At 51.5% G+C, this 14,759-nt stretch overlaps 1 protein-coding gene across 3 annotated transcripts; it reads left to right on the forward strand.

Moving 5' to 3' along the window:
• Positions 1-317: 317 nt before the first annotated feature.
• Positions 318-12,386, forward strand: Pglyrp4 (peptidoglycan recognition protein 4). Of its 3 annotated transcripts, none has more exons than XM_021249493.2 (9): positions 318-446; positions 1,262-1,321; positions 2,240-2,347; positions 3,083-3,284; positions 4,492-4,610; positions 5,743-5,895; positions 6,973-7,171; positions 10,224-10,342; positions 11,614-12,386. In XM_021249493.2, the coding sequence occupies exons 2-9, from the start codon at positions 1,273-1,275 to the stop codon at positions 11,790-11,792; spliced, it is 1,128 nt and encodes a 375-aa protein (XP_021105152.1). In that variant the 5' UTR covers positions 318-446; positions 1,262-1,272; the 3' UTR covers positions 11,793-12,386. The 3 variants fall into 3 exon arrangements, with proteins under 3 accessions (XP_021105152.1, XP_021105151.1, XP_004871185.1); XM_021249492.2 differs by having other exon boundaries at positions 323-446; positions 1,226-1,321; XM_004871128.3 differs by having other exon boundaries at positions 324-446; positions 1,209-1,321.
• Positions 12,387-14,759: the final 2,373 nt, after the last annotated feature.

Raw genomic sequence — 14,759 nt, forward strand, 5'->3', positions numbered from 1 at the left:
GGGCGGGGAAGGCCTCCCGGAGCGTTGGGCAATCGTGCCCTTTCCCAGGGAGGAGGGCCTGGGCCTAGTCACGGGGCGGCTGCCAGGTGCTCTCAGCGCCAGTCTGGTTTCACCTGAGCTCCCCTCAGGGCTGAGGACACAGTCGGCTCCCAGCCTCAGGTCTCTGTCCTCCTTCTCTGTTCCGGATCCAGGGCTTTGCTCTTCTCTCTGGGAAGCCAGAGCCCAAGTGCTCCCCTCCCAAGGAGGGAGTGCCCTCTTAGTGTGAGAGAGAGCAGAGCCTAGGAGGAGGAGGAGGAGGAGGAGGAGGAGGAGGAGGAGGAGGAGGAGGAGCAGCTGGAGGAGGGGCAGGACCTGGAAGCCAAGTCTGAAGGGAGGAGCTGGCAGCCAATGAGGGCCAAGTGGACCGAGCCCTGACCTACTGCGCTGGGACAGTGCAGGGCCCACAGGTATTTCTGAGTGAGTGTGAGTGTTTGTTCTCTGCACCCCTCTCCTAGAAGGGGCTGGACCCTAGCAGATGAGGGCTAAAATCAGATATCCTCTGCCCTAGAACTGGGATCCACTTTACCCCAGTTCTTCTATGAAGGAGGGGGTCACCGATGCCCCGCCAGTCCCCGAGGGTTCTTGGAAAAAGCCAGGCCAAAGTGGAGCCCCCTTCCCCAGAGAGGGATGGAGCGAACCCCTCCTTCTCCCTCCTGGTGCCCTTGTCCAGGACAGACATTTGTCTCCAGGGTCCTGGCCTGGGCCAGCACAGGGTCCACAGCATTGCGGACTGTGAGTGTGAGTGTTTCTTGTTCAGAGCCCTCCCTGGCCCTATCTACCGGGTCCTGTACCCCGCTGGGAGGGAATTCTCTGTAGGAGACGCATCCCAGGGAGTTTGGATTTCTGTTTGGGGCCATTCCTGTGCCTTATAGAAATGGGGGCTAACAACCCTACGTGGCAGAGTTAACGTGAGGACTAATGTGGGCCCAATTTAATGTGCACGTACAGTCCTCACACACAGTGAACACGTAGTGAAACTCAGCTGTCAGGGGGCTAGGATGTGATGTTTGCACCCGCTCTATGCACAGCACCCTGAGAAGGCTGAGTGGGCCCTGGCTCCCAGGGGGCCCACAGGGTGGTGGTGGACGAGAAGGACCGCAGCGCCGTGCGGTCTGGGGGTTTCCGTTGGCAGAGCACGCGTGGTCCTGTTAACGGTCAGCATCCCCCAGGGACACTGTTCATCCAGGGCTGCTGGCCACACCATCCCCATTTGGTGTCCCAGGACCTGCGAGGATGCTGCCCTGGCTCCTTGTCTTCTCTGCTCTGACTGTCCAACCCTTGGGTAAGTTTCCTCTCTGCACTAAGAAGGGTCCTCCTACAGTCTTGTAATAAGAATTGCTTAAATGCTTGCCCTTCCCTTTATGTGTACAGCACAGATCTTGGAGTCTCTAGGCCTGGGCTGCATCTAGTAATGATTTTTAATAAGTTATTCAGCTCTTTCAATCTTAATTTTCCTACCTGCAAATCGAGATATGCTATCAGACTTCCCAAACTTATCGTGGGGATTACATGAGATAATGTACATGGAGGACTTAGTGCTTGGCCGGCAAGAGCAAATAAATGGCAACGATGATTATCACACGCCATTCAGAGTCTAACCAGACGAAGGCCTGTGCTTGCCAGTAAGGGACAGCTTCTCGTGGGTTAAGAGCATCCTTTGCTGGGGGTGGGGCTTTGATTGATGCCGGTGCCCACATTCATGGCCTTTTGGCTGGGAGCATGGGTTTAGCAAATGCTCCCAAATGAACAGGGTCTGGTCTGACTGCAGGTGATTCTACCTGCTTCCCACTCAACCCTCCGAATGGCTTCCACTGTGTCAAATTCACACCAGAGAGGACTTCGTGGTTTTGAGGTTCCCGAATACATTTCCAGGTTGTGTTTTGCTCATTGTGTGTGTAAGATGCCCCTCGTGAGACTAGGTTAATACACTGACTCCCTGTCCTATTAGCTCTCATCCTGGAGAACGACTAGGATCTGGCGCTGAGGGGTCCGTGCCCGGAGTCGGTGTTGGAGAAAGCCATGCCAACTGCTGCTCCTCTAGCCACTTCACAGGGGTTTCCTGGACAGAACCTGGGGATCCGGGCAGGGAAGAGAGACAGTGGGCTGGGGCAGTGGCTGTTTCTGGCCGGAGCCCACGCCACTGACACATCTGGTACTGCAGGTTTCCAAAGACCAATGAAAATAGAGTATTCTTTTGCAGGTGTTTCCTCCTGGGACAAAACACAAGAGAAACAAATGTCCAAAGGGCTGCAGCACCTGTTTGGAAACATCTCCCAGCTCATTGAAAGAGGCAAACTGGGTCTTGATGGTGAGGAGGCTTGGGAGCCAGTGGGGCTTCTCATGTGGCCAGAAATGTTTCTCAGGTCTGCATCGCCACATGTGACTGGAATGGGTGAAAGGAAGTGAGTTGCAGATGGGAGCACCGGTCAGCCTCTTACCCAGATTGTCCTAGGTCCTTAGGAGGTAGGAGTGGGCCAGGAGGGAAGGAAATCCAGGAAGGGAGAAGTAGCCTCTGCGGTAGATGGAGACCCAGACCCTGACCTCAGGGGGTGCAGAGACTGACGGGGGGACACAACCAGCACCTGGAGAGAGCCCTAGGCTGAGCAGGAGATGCAACCCCACCTCCAAGGGAGTATTCAGGGTCCAGGAGCACACACTGAGGCTGAGGTCGGAGGTGCTGAGGTGGCATGGTGAGAGGCCACTGAGACTTTCCCCAGGGATAGTGGGTGACATGGAGCTGTTCCTTGAAGTAGGGACCTGGGGTGGCCCAGGGAGGGAGCTGGGAGCTGGCTCTGTCTGTTGTGGGGGACATGTGGGAACCGGGACCATGTAGGCTCCATGGCTGCTACAGACTCTGAGGGGTGTCAGTGGGACAGGGATATGGGGTGAGCAGGGGAGAATGTACCTGCCTCCCAAGGGCCTCTCCCTAGGGCTCTTTTACCCCTCTGGGGCAGATGCGGCCCCACCAGCAAGTGGAACCCAGGTAGCTAATGTGGCTCCCAGGGGCAGAATGCACCAAGTGACATCCACGGTCCCCTCACAGATGTCTTCACAATGGTCTCTCGCAAGGAGTGGGGGGCAGAAGCTGTTGGCTGCAGGTCTCGGCTGACCGTGCCAGTGAGTGTCCTTGTCACACACCACGTCCCTGGACTGGAGTGCCATGACCAGGCTGCCTGCAGTCAGAGGCTGCGGGAGCTGCAGTCCTATCATGTCCACAACTACAGCGGCTGTGACGTGGCCTACAAGTAAGAGGCTGGGTCCGGGCCTGATCAAAGCTGCTCTCCTGTCCCTTCCTATCTGTTTTCTTCACCTTCTTGGTGGGGGGTATGTAGGTTTTATAATGAGTAGAATGCTTAAGACCCGCGTGGAATCCTAAATTCTTTGGAATTTTCTGCAATCTCCCAAAGGAAGCAAAGAAGGTTAAGTAATAACTGTGCTTTCTGCTCATCCATCCCTGGCTTGACCAACACGTCACAGGTTGTAGATGAGACTTACTTGTATTTGCACGCCTTCGCTATCCAGCAGCTCTGGTTTGGTAGGACAGGTATTTCCACCCCCACAAGGTAGGGAGGTTGTTTGATTTCCTCAGGGTCACAGAGCTGGGAAGGCACGGGCTCCTCCTTTGGTGAAGTAAACCTTCCGCTGGTTGCCATAATGACCTATCCAGGAAACCCACACCTGACTTTGGCCGGCTGCGGACAGCTCCTGGGCACGGTGATGACTTCCTGCCTCAGGTGCTATAGCATCCACGGTTTCCCAAGTGGTTGATGGGAAGGGGAGTTACTCAGCCTCCGGGTGTTGGGGGTTGATGGGTAATCTCCTCAGCCCTAGCCCCTCTAAGGGACAGTTCCAAAGTGCACGTACACAGTCCCTCAAAAGGACATGGAGGGGTGGGTGGTGGCCCCCGATGCCACCGAACTCCTGCCTGGTTGGTCACACTTTATTGGCTTTCTCCCTGCTCTCTCACTCTGGCTTCTGGAATCATTTCCCAAATGCACTGCTTGCATCCATGTCCTTGTTTTAGGTTCAAGGTCTCTGTGAGTGAGTGACACTGCAGGGAGATCAAATATGTGGGGATTTCACGGGCAGCATGCACTCTGGAAAGAGGAGGAAAACCATGTTTAGGGAAGCGTGAGGTCAGGGGAGACTCTAGCATGTGGGGTTTGGTCCTCATTAGTAACTGCAGGTTTCAGCCCCCCCCCCCTTCCAAGACCTAGGGTGATCCATGTGCGACTGTGTCCCGGTACAGAAGGAGATAGCCGATGTGCGAGTAGGTCCTTTTGGATGTTAGGGACCCAGATAAGTGAGCTCCTCCCTCCTGGTCTGGGAAGCAGCCATGCATATTCCTCTTACACAGCTGGAGACTGCTTTTCTGAGCCGGGGTAAGGGGTTTCCTCTCTCAGGAATGTGCTATCCTGCCAGCCACTACCTCTGCCTTTCCTCGCTGCACAGCTTCCTGGTCGGGGATGACGGCAGGGTGTATGAAGGAGTCGGCTGGGACGTCCAAGGCCTGCACACCCAGGGGTACAACAGCATCTCCCTGGGCATCGCCTTCTTTGGCACCAAGGAAGGTAACGATGGCCTGGCTGACGCCTCTCCAGGGCCGTCTGTGCTGTTTCGCTCCCACTCTGCTGCCCTTCCACACAGCTCTGAGCCCCACTCCCTAGGCACGCTCTTCTCCCCTGGTGCCCGTCATGTCCTCCTGGTCCCCCCGGCTTCCTTCTCCACCCATGCAGCAGCCCCTCCGCTAGCCAGCTCACAGCTTCAGGCGCTCCCAGTGCTCCCTCTGCAGGCTTCTCTCCCTCTCCTCTGTACCAGTGACCTCACAGCCCCTCTCCAGCCCTGAGCTTTCTGCAGCTGCGGGCTGTGCTTCCACGTCCCGCCAGGCACCTGCTCTCTCCACCTCTCACTCCCAGACTTCCTACATGCCTTTAATAAGACCCACTTAGAGGCCTCTGGTCTCTGACTTCCTCCCACTTTCTCCTAGTCTATTGCTCCAAGCCCCCACCACCTGCTTCCTAAATGTGCATTCTCCAAATATCATGTAATCCAGCTTACCGTTTTCTTCACCAATACCTTTTGAGATAGCTCAGGCAGGTTTTATGGTTTCCATTACCACAGGGTGCAGCCCAAGACTCTGAGAAGCGGGTGACCCAAAGTGACAGAGCCATGAGGAGTGGAATGAGAGCACATGCCCTTATCTTCCATGCAAGAGGACTCTTTGTGTGTGGCCTCTTTATTTACTTATTTATTTACTTTTTATAGCTGTTCATTGGCATTTGTTGGCTTGCGGTTTTGAACATGTCACTTTGTGCAGCTTCCAGTGTGTCTTCATGGGATGGATAGCAGCACCAGCCTCAGATCTGCAGGAGAATTAGGGTTACTACAGGTGAAGAGCCCAGCTTGTGCCTGGCAGGGCTCTGCTCAGGGGAGCCACTGGCCTGACACTGGGTGCTGCCCCCGAACCCTCTCAGGTGCATGAATGGATGATGACATCTTGGCAGGTTATTGAGAAAGGGCTTCACTCTGAACACTGAGAGCTCTGTCTAGATGATCCTTGACTTTCGTGTCTCTGAGCGGAGAGGATGAGCCGTCTTTGCCTCCAACAGTCGGGTAGGGGCTGATAGGGCGTCTGGTCTTCTCCACACAGCTCCCCTGAAACCCAGGCCAGGCTGATATTTTCCACAAATTGCTCTCTCCCAGGCCAGAGTCCCAGCCCTGCGGCCCTGTCAGCCATGAGGGGCCTAATCTCCTACGCAGTTCTAAAGGGCCACCTGTCACGCGGCTACATCCAGCCACTTCTTGTGAAAGGTGAAAGCTGCCTGGCCCCTCTGCAGAAGGCAAGCCTGAAGAAAGGTGAGATGTCCAACCCCACTGGCTCCCTCCTCACCCCCTCTGACTCTCAGACGCTGCCGGGACTGACCCCTTCCCGGGTCCTCATTAGGTTCTTCCTGGTAGGCAGCTGCTCACCCAACTTTCTGAAACTTTGAGGCTGGAAAATGTGGAGAGAGGCACTCTGGGCCACCCAGAATGAGAGGGCCTGGCATTGTGCCTCCGTGTGTTCCATCGCTCCACAAACCTCTTCTGAGCACTTGCTAGACCAGAAAGACACACAAAGGAAGCAAGCACAAAAATCTCTGATCTTGTGGAGTTTCATTGTAGAGGCCGGAGAAAGACAACAATTACATGAACAAGTAAAATACTTGGTGTGTTATCTGGTAAGAAGTGCTAGGAAAGAAGAAAAGCCTTAGAAAGGGCTGTGATACATTTATACACATATCTGTGTATGCTTACACACAAACACGCACTTCCGAATTAAAAAACTAGGACAACACTGACAGACTTGAGTGCTGAGGGAAACTTAAGTCACCACTTACACTGACTTTGCAGGAAGAGCTTAACAGAGGTTACATAACTGGGTAAACACCATCAGTTCGCAAGAAGCAACATCAAAAGCAAAATCAAAACTAATAAAGTGGGCTGGAAGAGCACTTGTCTAGCAAGTGCGAGGCCTTGGATTCAGTTCCCTACACTAGTAGTAGTAATAATAAAAATAATAAGAATAAGCATAAGACTAAGACTTTTCTTGGGCTTCATGAAGTTTGGAAGGCATTATCCCCATCATCCTGAAGCACTGAATCGATTTGATCTCTGCCTTTGGGCCGAGGCCATCTGTCAATAATTGCTTCACGCTGATGGGGTTTATGGATCCCAATGACTCCCCAAAACATTCTTTCCGAATAAGACAACCAGGTGCCACTGCTGGGATGTCTCCTGCTCCTGAGTCCCACGGTTAGGGTCAAGATCAGGCCTGGGGCCAGGAGGGGGGAGCTGGGGTTTCAGTCACCTGAGGACCAGGCAGCCTTCAGTAGTCAGGTGGCTGACACAGGTGACAAAATGAGTCATCCATGTGCTGTCTCGTTCTCGCCACAGCTTGCCCCAGCATCATCCCGCGGGCGGCCTGGGGGGCCAGGGCGAGCCACTGCCTCACCATGCGGCTCCCGGCTAAGTACGCCATCATCCTCCACACGGCTGGGAGAACCTGCAGCGCAGCAGACGAGTGCCGCCTGCTGGTCGCAGATCTCCAGTCCCTCTTCATGGACAAACGCAAAGAGTGTGACATTGGGTACAAGTAAGTGGATCCAGGGCCGGGCTCCTTTTCCCTTGGTGGGGGCAGAAACCGAACCTCTGGAAGGAGTGGGAAAGGAAACTAACACGTTCCAACTGCTTACCACCTGACAGGCCCTTTAGGTGCCACCTCAGTGATTTTCCGCCCAGCCCTGGGTGGGCCCTAGGTAGGAGGCAGCCAAGGGTGATCTCAGAACATGTGGCTCTTTAAAGGTAGTAAATGGCAGGGAGGGTTCCAAGGCCGCCCAAAAGACAAAAGAGGAGGCAGCCACAGCTGGAAGCACGTTCCCCCTTGTGTTATCTGGCCGAACCTCTGCGTCTAAGGACTGGAACTCTCCTTGGGGAGAATATTTCTTCTCTGTTGAAGGCAAGGAGAGGGACTGGCTAATATCCTTTGATTTCTCTAGTGTTAAGGTCTGTGATTGTGCAATAAAGAGCACAGTGACCTAATGGAAGAGGAAAATTTTCTTTCTTTTTTCCTCATTAAGTGGGTTTCAAATTTCTGTGACAGAATTTTGGTCAAGATGTTTCCATGCAAGAATGTTAAAAACTAGTAATTTTAGCTGGGCATGGTGTTGTGTGGCTATACTCCCAGCACTCTGGAAGGCTGAGGCAGGAGGATTGCAAGTTCAAGTCCAGTCTGGGCAACTTGGTGACTTAGTGAGAGACCCTGTCTCAAAATAAAAGTTAAAACGGGGTTGGGGGTGTAACTCATTGTAAAGGCCCTGGGTTCCATCCCCAGTACCGCAAAAACAAACAAAAAACTAACACACAGAGAAAAACCCAAATGGTGAACAAAACAAGTACAAGTTTCTTGAGGATGCTTTCAGAGATTGCAAAACATCTGGGGTTCAACTCCATCCCAGGTACTGTCAGACAGGATCACGCTAAGTTTTAAGTCTAAGGGCTGGCCACCACTGGCTTACGTGGCCTATTTGTATACATTAATGAAGGAGCCCGCCTCGAAGGACGTGCCTGATTTAGCCAGTGTGGCTGGATCTCAGTCTCTGTTGTCCTCAGCCAGGCACCTTAGTGCATGATGCAGATTTCGGAGCTGTGAGCAGGCATCTGAGCTGACTGCACCTTTTCTCTCTGTCACGTTAGTAACACCTCTTTCAGGATAGGAGAATGGTTTTTTCCAACACGCACCATCTACCAAGAGCTACTAAATGCTTTGGCGGGCAGTGTCAGCGGCAGTGTCAACATGGTGTTCTCGTTCATCTCAGCAGACATCTGAAATTTGACTACAAATTTAAGAACACTACACTGGATAAGGATAGAGGTTGAGAGGAGATCTGTCCCCCTTTCCTCCTAAGATCCCTTGACTTCTGACTCTGATTGTGTCCCTTCCTAGTATAGCTCCATGCCGCCACTTTCTCACCCCTGACAGGCTGAGATCAGGGTGCACTCACGCTTTGGCCTCACGCACTGTAGCACTAGGTGTGCTCCGGGCGTGCCGTCAGGTAGACCACAGGCATGTTCTTGCTTTCATGGCATTAATACCCCACTGCAGTGGGGGAAGAGACTAATTGAACAAGTCCTGATGAGGTACCTTAGGGATCACGGCGAAGGACACATGGGGCTAAACAGGAGGCTTAGCTGGCTGAGGAAATGAGTGGGAAGATGTGGTCCCTGAGAGTCTCATGTTAATTGTGACCCGAAGAGTGCGTGGGACGGTGGAGGAGCCTTTCCAGCAGAGGGAGAGTTCTCTGTGGAAAGGTCTGGATGCCAGCCTGAGAACGGTGCCTTCGAGGAGCTGGGAGAAGCTCATCATGAAGCTATGGATGGCAGAGAGGGGGTTGGCGGGGCTGAGGAGGCAAACAGGGGCCATGCCATGAAGGATCCTGTAACTTCAACCGAGGAATTTGGTCTCAGCACCCCGGGACTAATAGTTGGATTTTGACATGGAAAGATTTGTATTTTAGAAAAATTATGCTGTGTTTTTCTTCAGGGATGGATTGGAAAAGGGCAAAACTAGAGAGCAGTGAGAACTGAGGATTGTATCCAGCCAGGGAAGGCGACCTGGTGGCTGGGTGGTGGCAGCGCCAAGACATTCAGAGTCAGGGAGGGGAATGGCTAACGACTACAGTGCGGGGAATCGGGGAAGAGTGGCTGAGAGACACTGCAGACAAGGCTCAGCTGGTACGTGGATGAAGTGGGTGGGGTAAGGCCCATGATGGGAGCAGTGGACAGATGGGATCCCAAACGGAGAACAGGTGGGGAGGATGTGGGTTCAGTTGTGAACGCGTGGGCTTTTACGGACGGCAAAGAAACAAGAAGTAGATGGGTTTGTCCTGAAGAATGTATCGAGTGAGGAGAGAACAGGCCCAGGGCAGCAGCCTGAGGAATTCTATGTCTAAAGAAAGGGCACAGGAAGTTGAAGGGCAGAGAGGGAGCATCCAGAGAGGAAGAAAGCCAGGAGAATAGGGAATGGTGGACACTGAGGGAAGATAATGTTTGGGGACGGTAAGTGAGGTTTACATGGTCAATGTACAAAGAAATTAAGCCAGGAAAGACCAGAGGCACGTACATTGTACTTAGTGGTAAGGAGGCCTGGACCACCTTGGGAGGACAGTTTCATCAGAGAGCTAGGGAAAGGCAGGAACTGAAAGCTGTCTTCTTTCTTCTTTCTTGGTGAGCTTCTCGCAGGAAGCAAGTGATGTATGGGAGAAAGGTAGACATGAGCTAAGTTATGAGAACTGGTTGTGAGAGATTCAGGAATTTTGCAAGCCGGTTGTTGAATCATTGGTAGGCTACAATCCAGGCACGTGGGAATTTTCTTCCACAGAAATCTGCAAATGCTGTAAATCAGGGGTTCCCGTTTCCCATCTTGCCTGCCCACAACCCCAGCTGCTTTACTGGCACATCAGTGTTACAGACTCGGACTTACTTGTCTCTGGGACTTAGACTCTAAGAGATAATGTAACTGATTAACTTATACCTTGGTAGATTATAGGCAATAGGTAAGGGCCTGAGTGGATTAATAGATGAAGGTGAAAAAGAGTCTCAGAGGGCATCTTTTATGCTAATCTCCATCTCCTCTTGTGACCTCCTAGCTTCCTTGTGGGCCAGGATGGTGGTGTTTATGAAGGGGTGGGCTGGACAGTCCAAGGCTCCTCCACCCCAGGCTACAACGACATTGCCCTGGGCATTGTCTTCATGGGCACCTTCTCAGGTAAGTTGGGTGAGTTGGGTGGAAGTGGTCATCTGTGGTGTTTGGAGTGGGCAGTGTCGGATGTGGACAGCAGAGGTCAGACTCAGCCATCTCTGAAGTGTCTGCACATGCTGAAACATCTAATTTAATGTGTAACTAAGGATGACAGACTCCTAGACAGAACGCTCACCTGAAAGTACCTCCTTCACACACAGCCAAATGTGTATGTCTCTTTCTCTCTCAACGTCTAAGAAACAAACACTTGACAGGCATGAATTCGCAGAGATCTCTGGATAGTTTTAGATTATCTTAGCAGGTTTGTCCTTTCCTGGTTACCATAGCAGCAACGTGGGGCTTATGATGCCCTGCAGAGAGCCCTGACTGCATTGAGAGTACCCTTTATGGATTGTCAAGGCTCAGACCTCCCTCCCAGAACTTATTTATACTCAGGGGCTTTTAGTTGAATCTCTGGAAAGGGAGGCCCTGTACTGGGGCTGGTTCAGGCTGATAACTGCAGTGGGCATTGGATAGGGGCAAGGGTGACCCAGCATTGTGCCCAGCTGAGATTGGATCTGGGCGTGGTAAGAGGCAGAAGCATGTCTGTTATTAAAACAAGGTTTCCTAACCTCAGTGCTAACAACATTTCAGATCAATAAACTCTTTGTCGTGGGGTCCTGTGTTTTGTAGGATTCTTAGTGGTATCCCTGGCTTCTATCAGCTAGATGATGACAGCCTCCTCCCATCTCCCAGTTTTGACAACCACAGATATCTGCAGACATTGCCTGATATCCTCTGGGTACTAACCTGCCCCCAGGAGAGAACGGCTAGGTTAAATTTTTGCAGTGGAGGGCTGGGGATTTAGCTCAGTGGTTCCACCGCCTGTCTTGCAAGCGCAAGGACCTGAATTCAATCCCCAGTACCAAAAAACAAAACAAACAAACAAATAAATTTTTGCAGTGGAAAAAGGCTTTGTATGTATTCAAAAGAATTGTAATTTTTTTTTTTTTGGTACTGGGGATCGAACTCGGGACCTTGTGCTTGCGAGGCAGGCAGTGAAACCACTGAGCTACATCCCCGGCCCCAAAAGAATTGTATTTATTTTCCTTTTGATTTCAAGAAAAACGTTGGAACCGAAATATCTTGAGCTGGTTTTCTGCCTTTCCATAGTGTAGCGGCCAACAGTGGAATATACCAGCCTGGTGGTGGTGCTAAGCCGGGCGGGGTTCAGGAGTGTGTGCCGTCTGGACTGACACCCTGGAACCCTGCGATTGATGGGCGGCTGTGTTTTCCAGGCGACCCACCCAATGCCACTGCGCTGGAGGCAGCCCAGGACCTGATCCAGTGTGCCGTGGTCAAGGGGTACCTGGCCCCCAACTACCTGCTGCTGGGCCACAGTGATGTGGCCAACACTCTGTCCCCTGGACAGGCTTTGTACGACATCATCAGGACGTGGCCTCACTTCAGACACTGAGGGCAACCTCACCTCCTTCCGGGCTGCTCTCCTTCCCACCGGGTCTGTCCTCACCTCCCATTTGGCCTCAACGCCTGTGGCCCTCCTCTGCCAGCCCCGCCTTGCTCTCTTTTCCCAGGTTGGGGTGATCATGTCCTCCAGCGTCCCCAGGTCCCCACGGCTGGGCATTTACAGCCTCCTCTGGGTCCAGTCTCTTCTGCCCCAGCCTTCCTGTCCTGAGTACCCACTCACTCAGGCAGGAGAGGCACAGGTTGGGCCCTGTCACACTTCTCTTTCCATCTGCATCTGCCTCTGTGCCTGAGGCCCATCCCCTGAAATCTGCCTGGCAGCACCAGCCCTCACCGACCACCCAGGCCAGGCTGCCCACCCCTCCTCTCTGCTCACACATTATTGCTTATACAGCTTTGGATGTTGCCCTTATTTAAAGCCTGTAATTATTTACGTGCATGTCGTATCTCTCCTGGATTCTAAATTTTTCCAGGGAGTAGCTTCATTCATCTCTATGTCCTCAGTTCCTGAGGCGTGTCTGGAATTTACTAGATTCTTTAGATGTTTGTTGAAGAAATGGAAGAATAAATAAATGAATCGACCCAGTCCCTGCTCACTTGGTCAGTTGGTTTTGTCCTGTTCTCTCTGAGAAATCTTTGTGTACGGGTTTGCCTCACTTGCATCCTCTCTCATGTTTCCTCCCAATCGGGGGCTCAGAGCTGGTGCAGGTAATGGGTGCTGAGTCTTTGGGGTCCCAAGTCCCTGTCCACCTGGTGTAGGCTGAGGGAAGGTACCACATGCTTCTGCAGGGCCAGGTCTGTTTCCTCACCAGCAGCCCAGGGTCTGCTGCCTACCTGTGTCCGGCCAAGGCCTGGGGGGCTCTGGGCAGGTGAGGCCTCAGAGTCTTGATGCTTTGCAGCCCTCTGCACTAAAGCTCTTCATCCTCCTTGCTGGAAGCCAGAGTTCTCCTTCACCCCTGGGTCTTTGTCAATAAGAAAGAGAGGTGAATAAGAGGAAAGCAGGAAAGATAAACAAGAAGTTTATCTTGTTGAAAATCTTTTTCATTCCTTGTATTTTGTCTTGAGTGTGTTTCTGTAGCCCTTACAGCATCAGAAGAGTTGTCATAATTTTAAATAAAATATGTCTGTGCTTTTCAAAGTACAGTATATCAGTGTCCCTGTCGGTCATCTGCTCTCTGGCTGTGTCATTTGGGTGGGAATGGTTTTCCCTGTTCCCAAGAGGCAGAGAAAGAGTGTCTCTTCTGTCACCAGTGAGGAGTTGTGACTCCTGGAGGGAACCTTGCCCAGACTCCTTCCCTGGGCTTTCTGCCCACCTCAGGCCTTCTGCAGGGAAGATGGACACAGACACAGACATTCCTGGCCTGCCCTCCCCTCTGCTGAAGGGTGTGGGCAGGAAGTGAGCAGGAAGGGGAAACTGAGCTTCTTTTAACTGGATGCACGAGCCAGAAACTGTCCAGATTTCCGGGACTGTGGCGAGGACCCTCCATGTTTTGTTCGGTTCTGTTTTCCCGGGAATCAGGACTTCTCAGTCTTTCTCTATTGTTTTAAGAGTTTAGCCTCTTTTCTCTCCTTCTACCCATTCTTTCTGTCTAAGCCCTTCCCAAAGGCACCAGGAAAACTAATTCTATGTTTGATTTATTAAAATTTTCCTAAATCAGTGCTAGCTTAAGTTTTTTTTACATACCGAATAAAATAAATCAAAGTGCTTGCTACATGAATGCAGGCTTAGGATTACTTTTCAGGTCCTCTACACACATAACCCCCTCTAAACTGCTCTAAAGAAGTTGTTGTCTAGCTTTCTGGAGTACCCCTGAACATCTGCACTAGGGACACTTGTAAACACATGTGTTTCATGCGGGCTGTGGGATCAAGTGCGTCACCGTGTGGCCTGATAAGCAGTAATCTCTGGTACATGTTACTGTCACTGTTCACTGTCATCATCGCCAGCAGCAGCACTCCTTTTGTTTGGTGTTGGCAGGCTGGGCGGGACATCTCAGGCACTAACCTCAGCTGCCCTGTAAGGGTTTGGTGTAGTCTGGAATATGAGGAAGAGGGAAGAGGAGCAGGTGTGAGGACACCCACAGCAAAGGGTAAATAGATGTTTAAGGTTCACTCTTCATGGACGTTTGAGTTATTAGGGATTACTAAAGATTTATAGGTCCACTAGCTTAGAGATTTCCAAAAGTCAAACCCTTTCTTCAAGTAAAGATGTACACAGACTTGGATTGAAAGCAGCAGGTATGGTTCAAATCCAGAGAGGGCAAACCAACTTAGTCAAGACCACACAGGCACACAATGTAGATTATAATCAAATCTCAAAGCACCTTTGATTCGGTCACTGTTTGGATAAAACACCTTCTATGGCTACTCTTGTCCAAGATAATAAAATAAAAAATATTCAGAGTGACATTAGAGATCTTCTATAACTGGATCCAAATTTGTTTCTGTTTATACACTCAAATAAATGAACATCTTTCTATTCTTCAGTCACACTGGGTGCTTTTGTACCTTCAGGGATTTGATCCCACCAATCCTCTGAACACCGCCCTATCTTTTTTCTCAGTTTCCAGATATTTTCCTCATAGTGAGCAGAACTTCAAGGCCTGTGCCTTTTCTTGCTTTGCCTGGACAGTGAGATACCTGCTGTGATGCCATTGCTTTTTTTTTTTGGTACCGGGGATTGAACTTGGGACCTTGCACTTGCACGGCAGGCGCCGGAACCACCGAGCTAAATCCCCGGCCCGAGATATCTGCTTTGGGCAGTAGCTGATGGTTTGGACCATATATGTGTTCATGGAAAGGTATTTGTGGCAGAGTAAACTTTTAATAGCCAGGTAGATAAAATTATCTGAACCCTTTGAGTTCAGCTCAATGGATTTGCATCTGGATGTGGCAGAAATGAAGCCCCAACAACAATGTGCATCCCCTCACCAAATCAGTCTGTCTACCATTACTGTTG

The sequence above is a fragment of the Heterocephalus glaber genome, unplaced genomic scaffold (assembly GCF_053883595.1).
Source record: "Heterocephalus glaber isolate CG9 unplaced genomic scaffold, H.glaber_assembly_v1.0 deba00001795, whole genome shotgun sequence".
Taxonomy (NCBI): domain Eukaryota; kingdom Metazoa; phylum Chordata; class Mammalia; order Rodentia; family Bathyergidae; genus Heterocephalus; species Heterocephalus glaber.

Bases quoted from the DNA above. Each gene is read 5' to 3' on its own strand.
- Pglyrp4 (XM_021249493.2), top strand. From the start codon at position 1,273: ATGCTGCCCTGGCTCCTTGTCTTCTCTGCTCTGACTGTCCAACCCTTG. The intron at 3,285-4,491 runs GTAAGAGGCTGG...CTCGCTGCACAG, and splicing joins GGCTGTGACGTGGCCTACAA to CTTCCTGGTCGGGGATGACG. The intron at 10,343-11,613 runs GTAAGTTGGGTG...TGTGTTTTCCAG, and splicing joins CTTCATGGGCACCTTCTCAG to GCGACCCACCCAATGCCACT.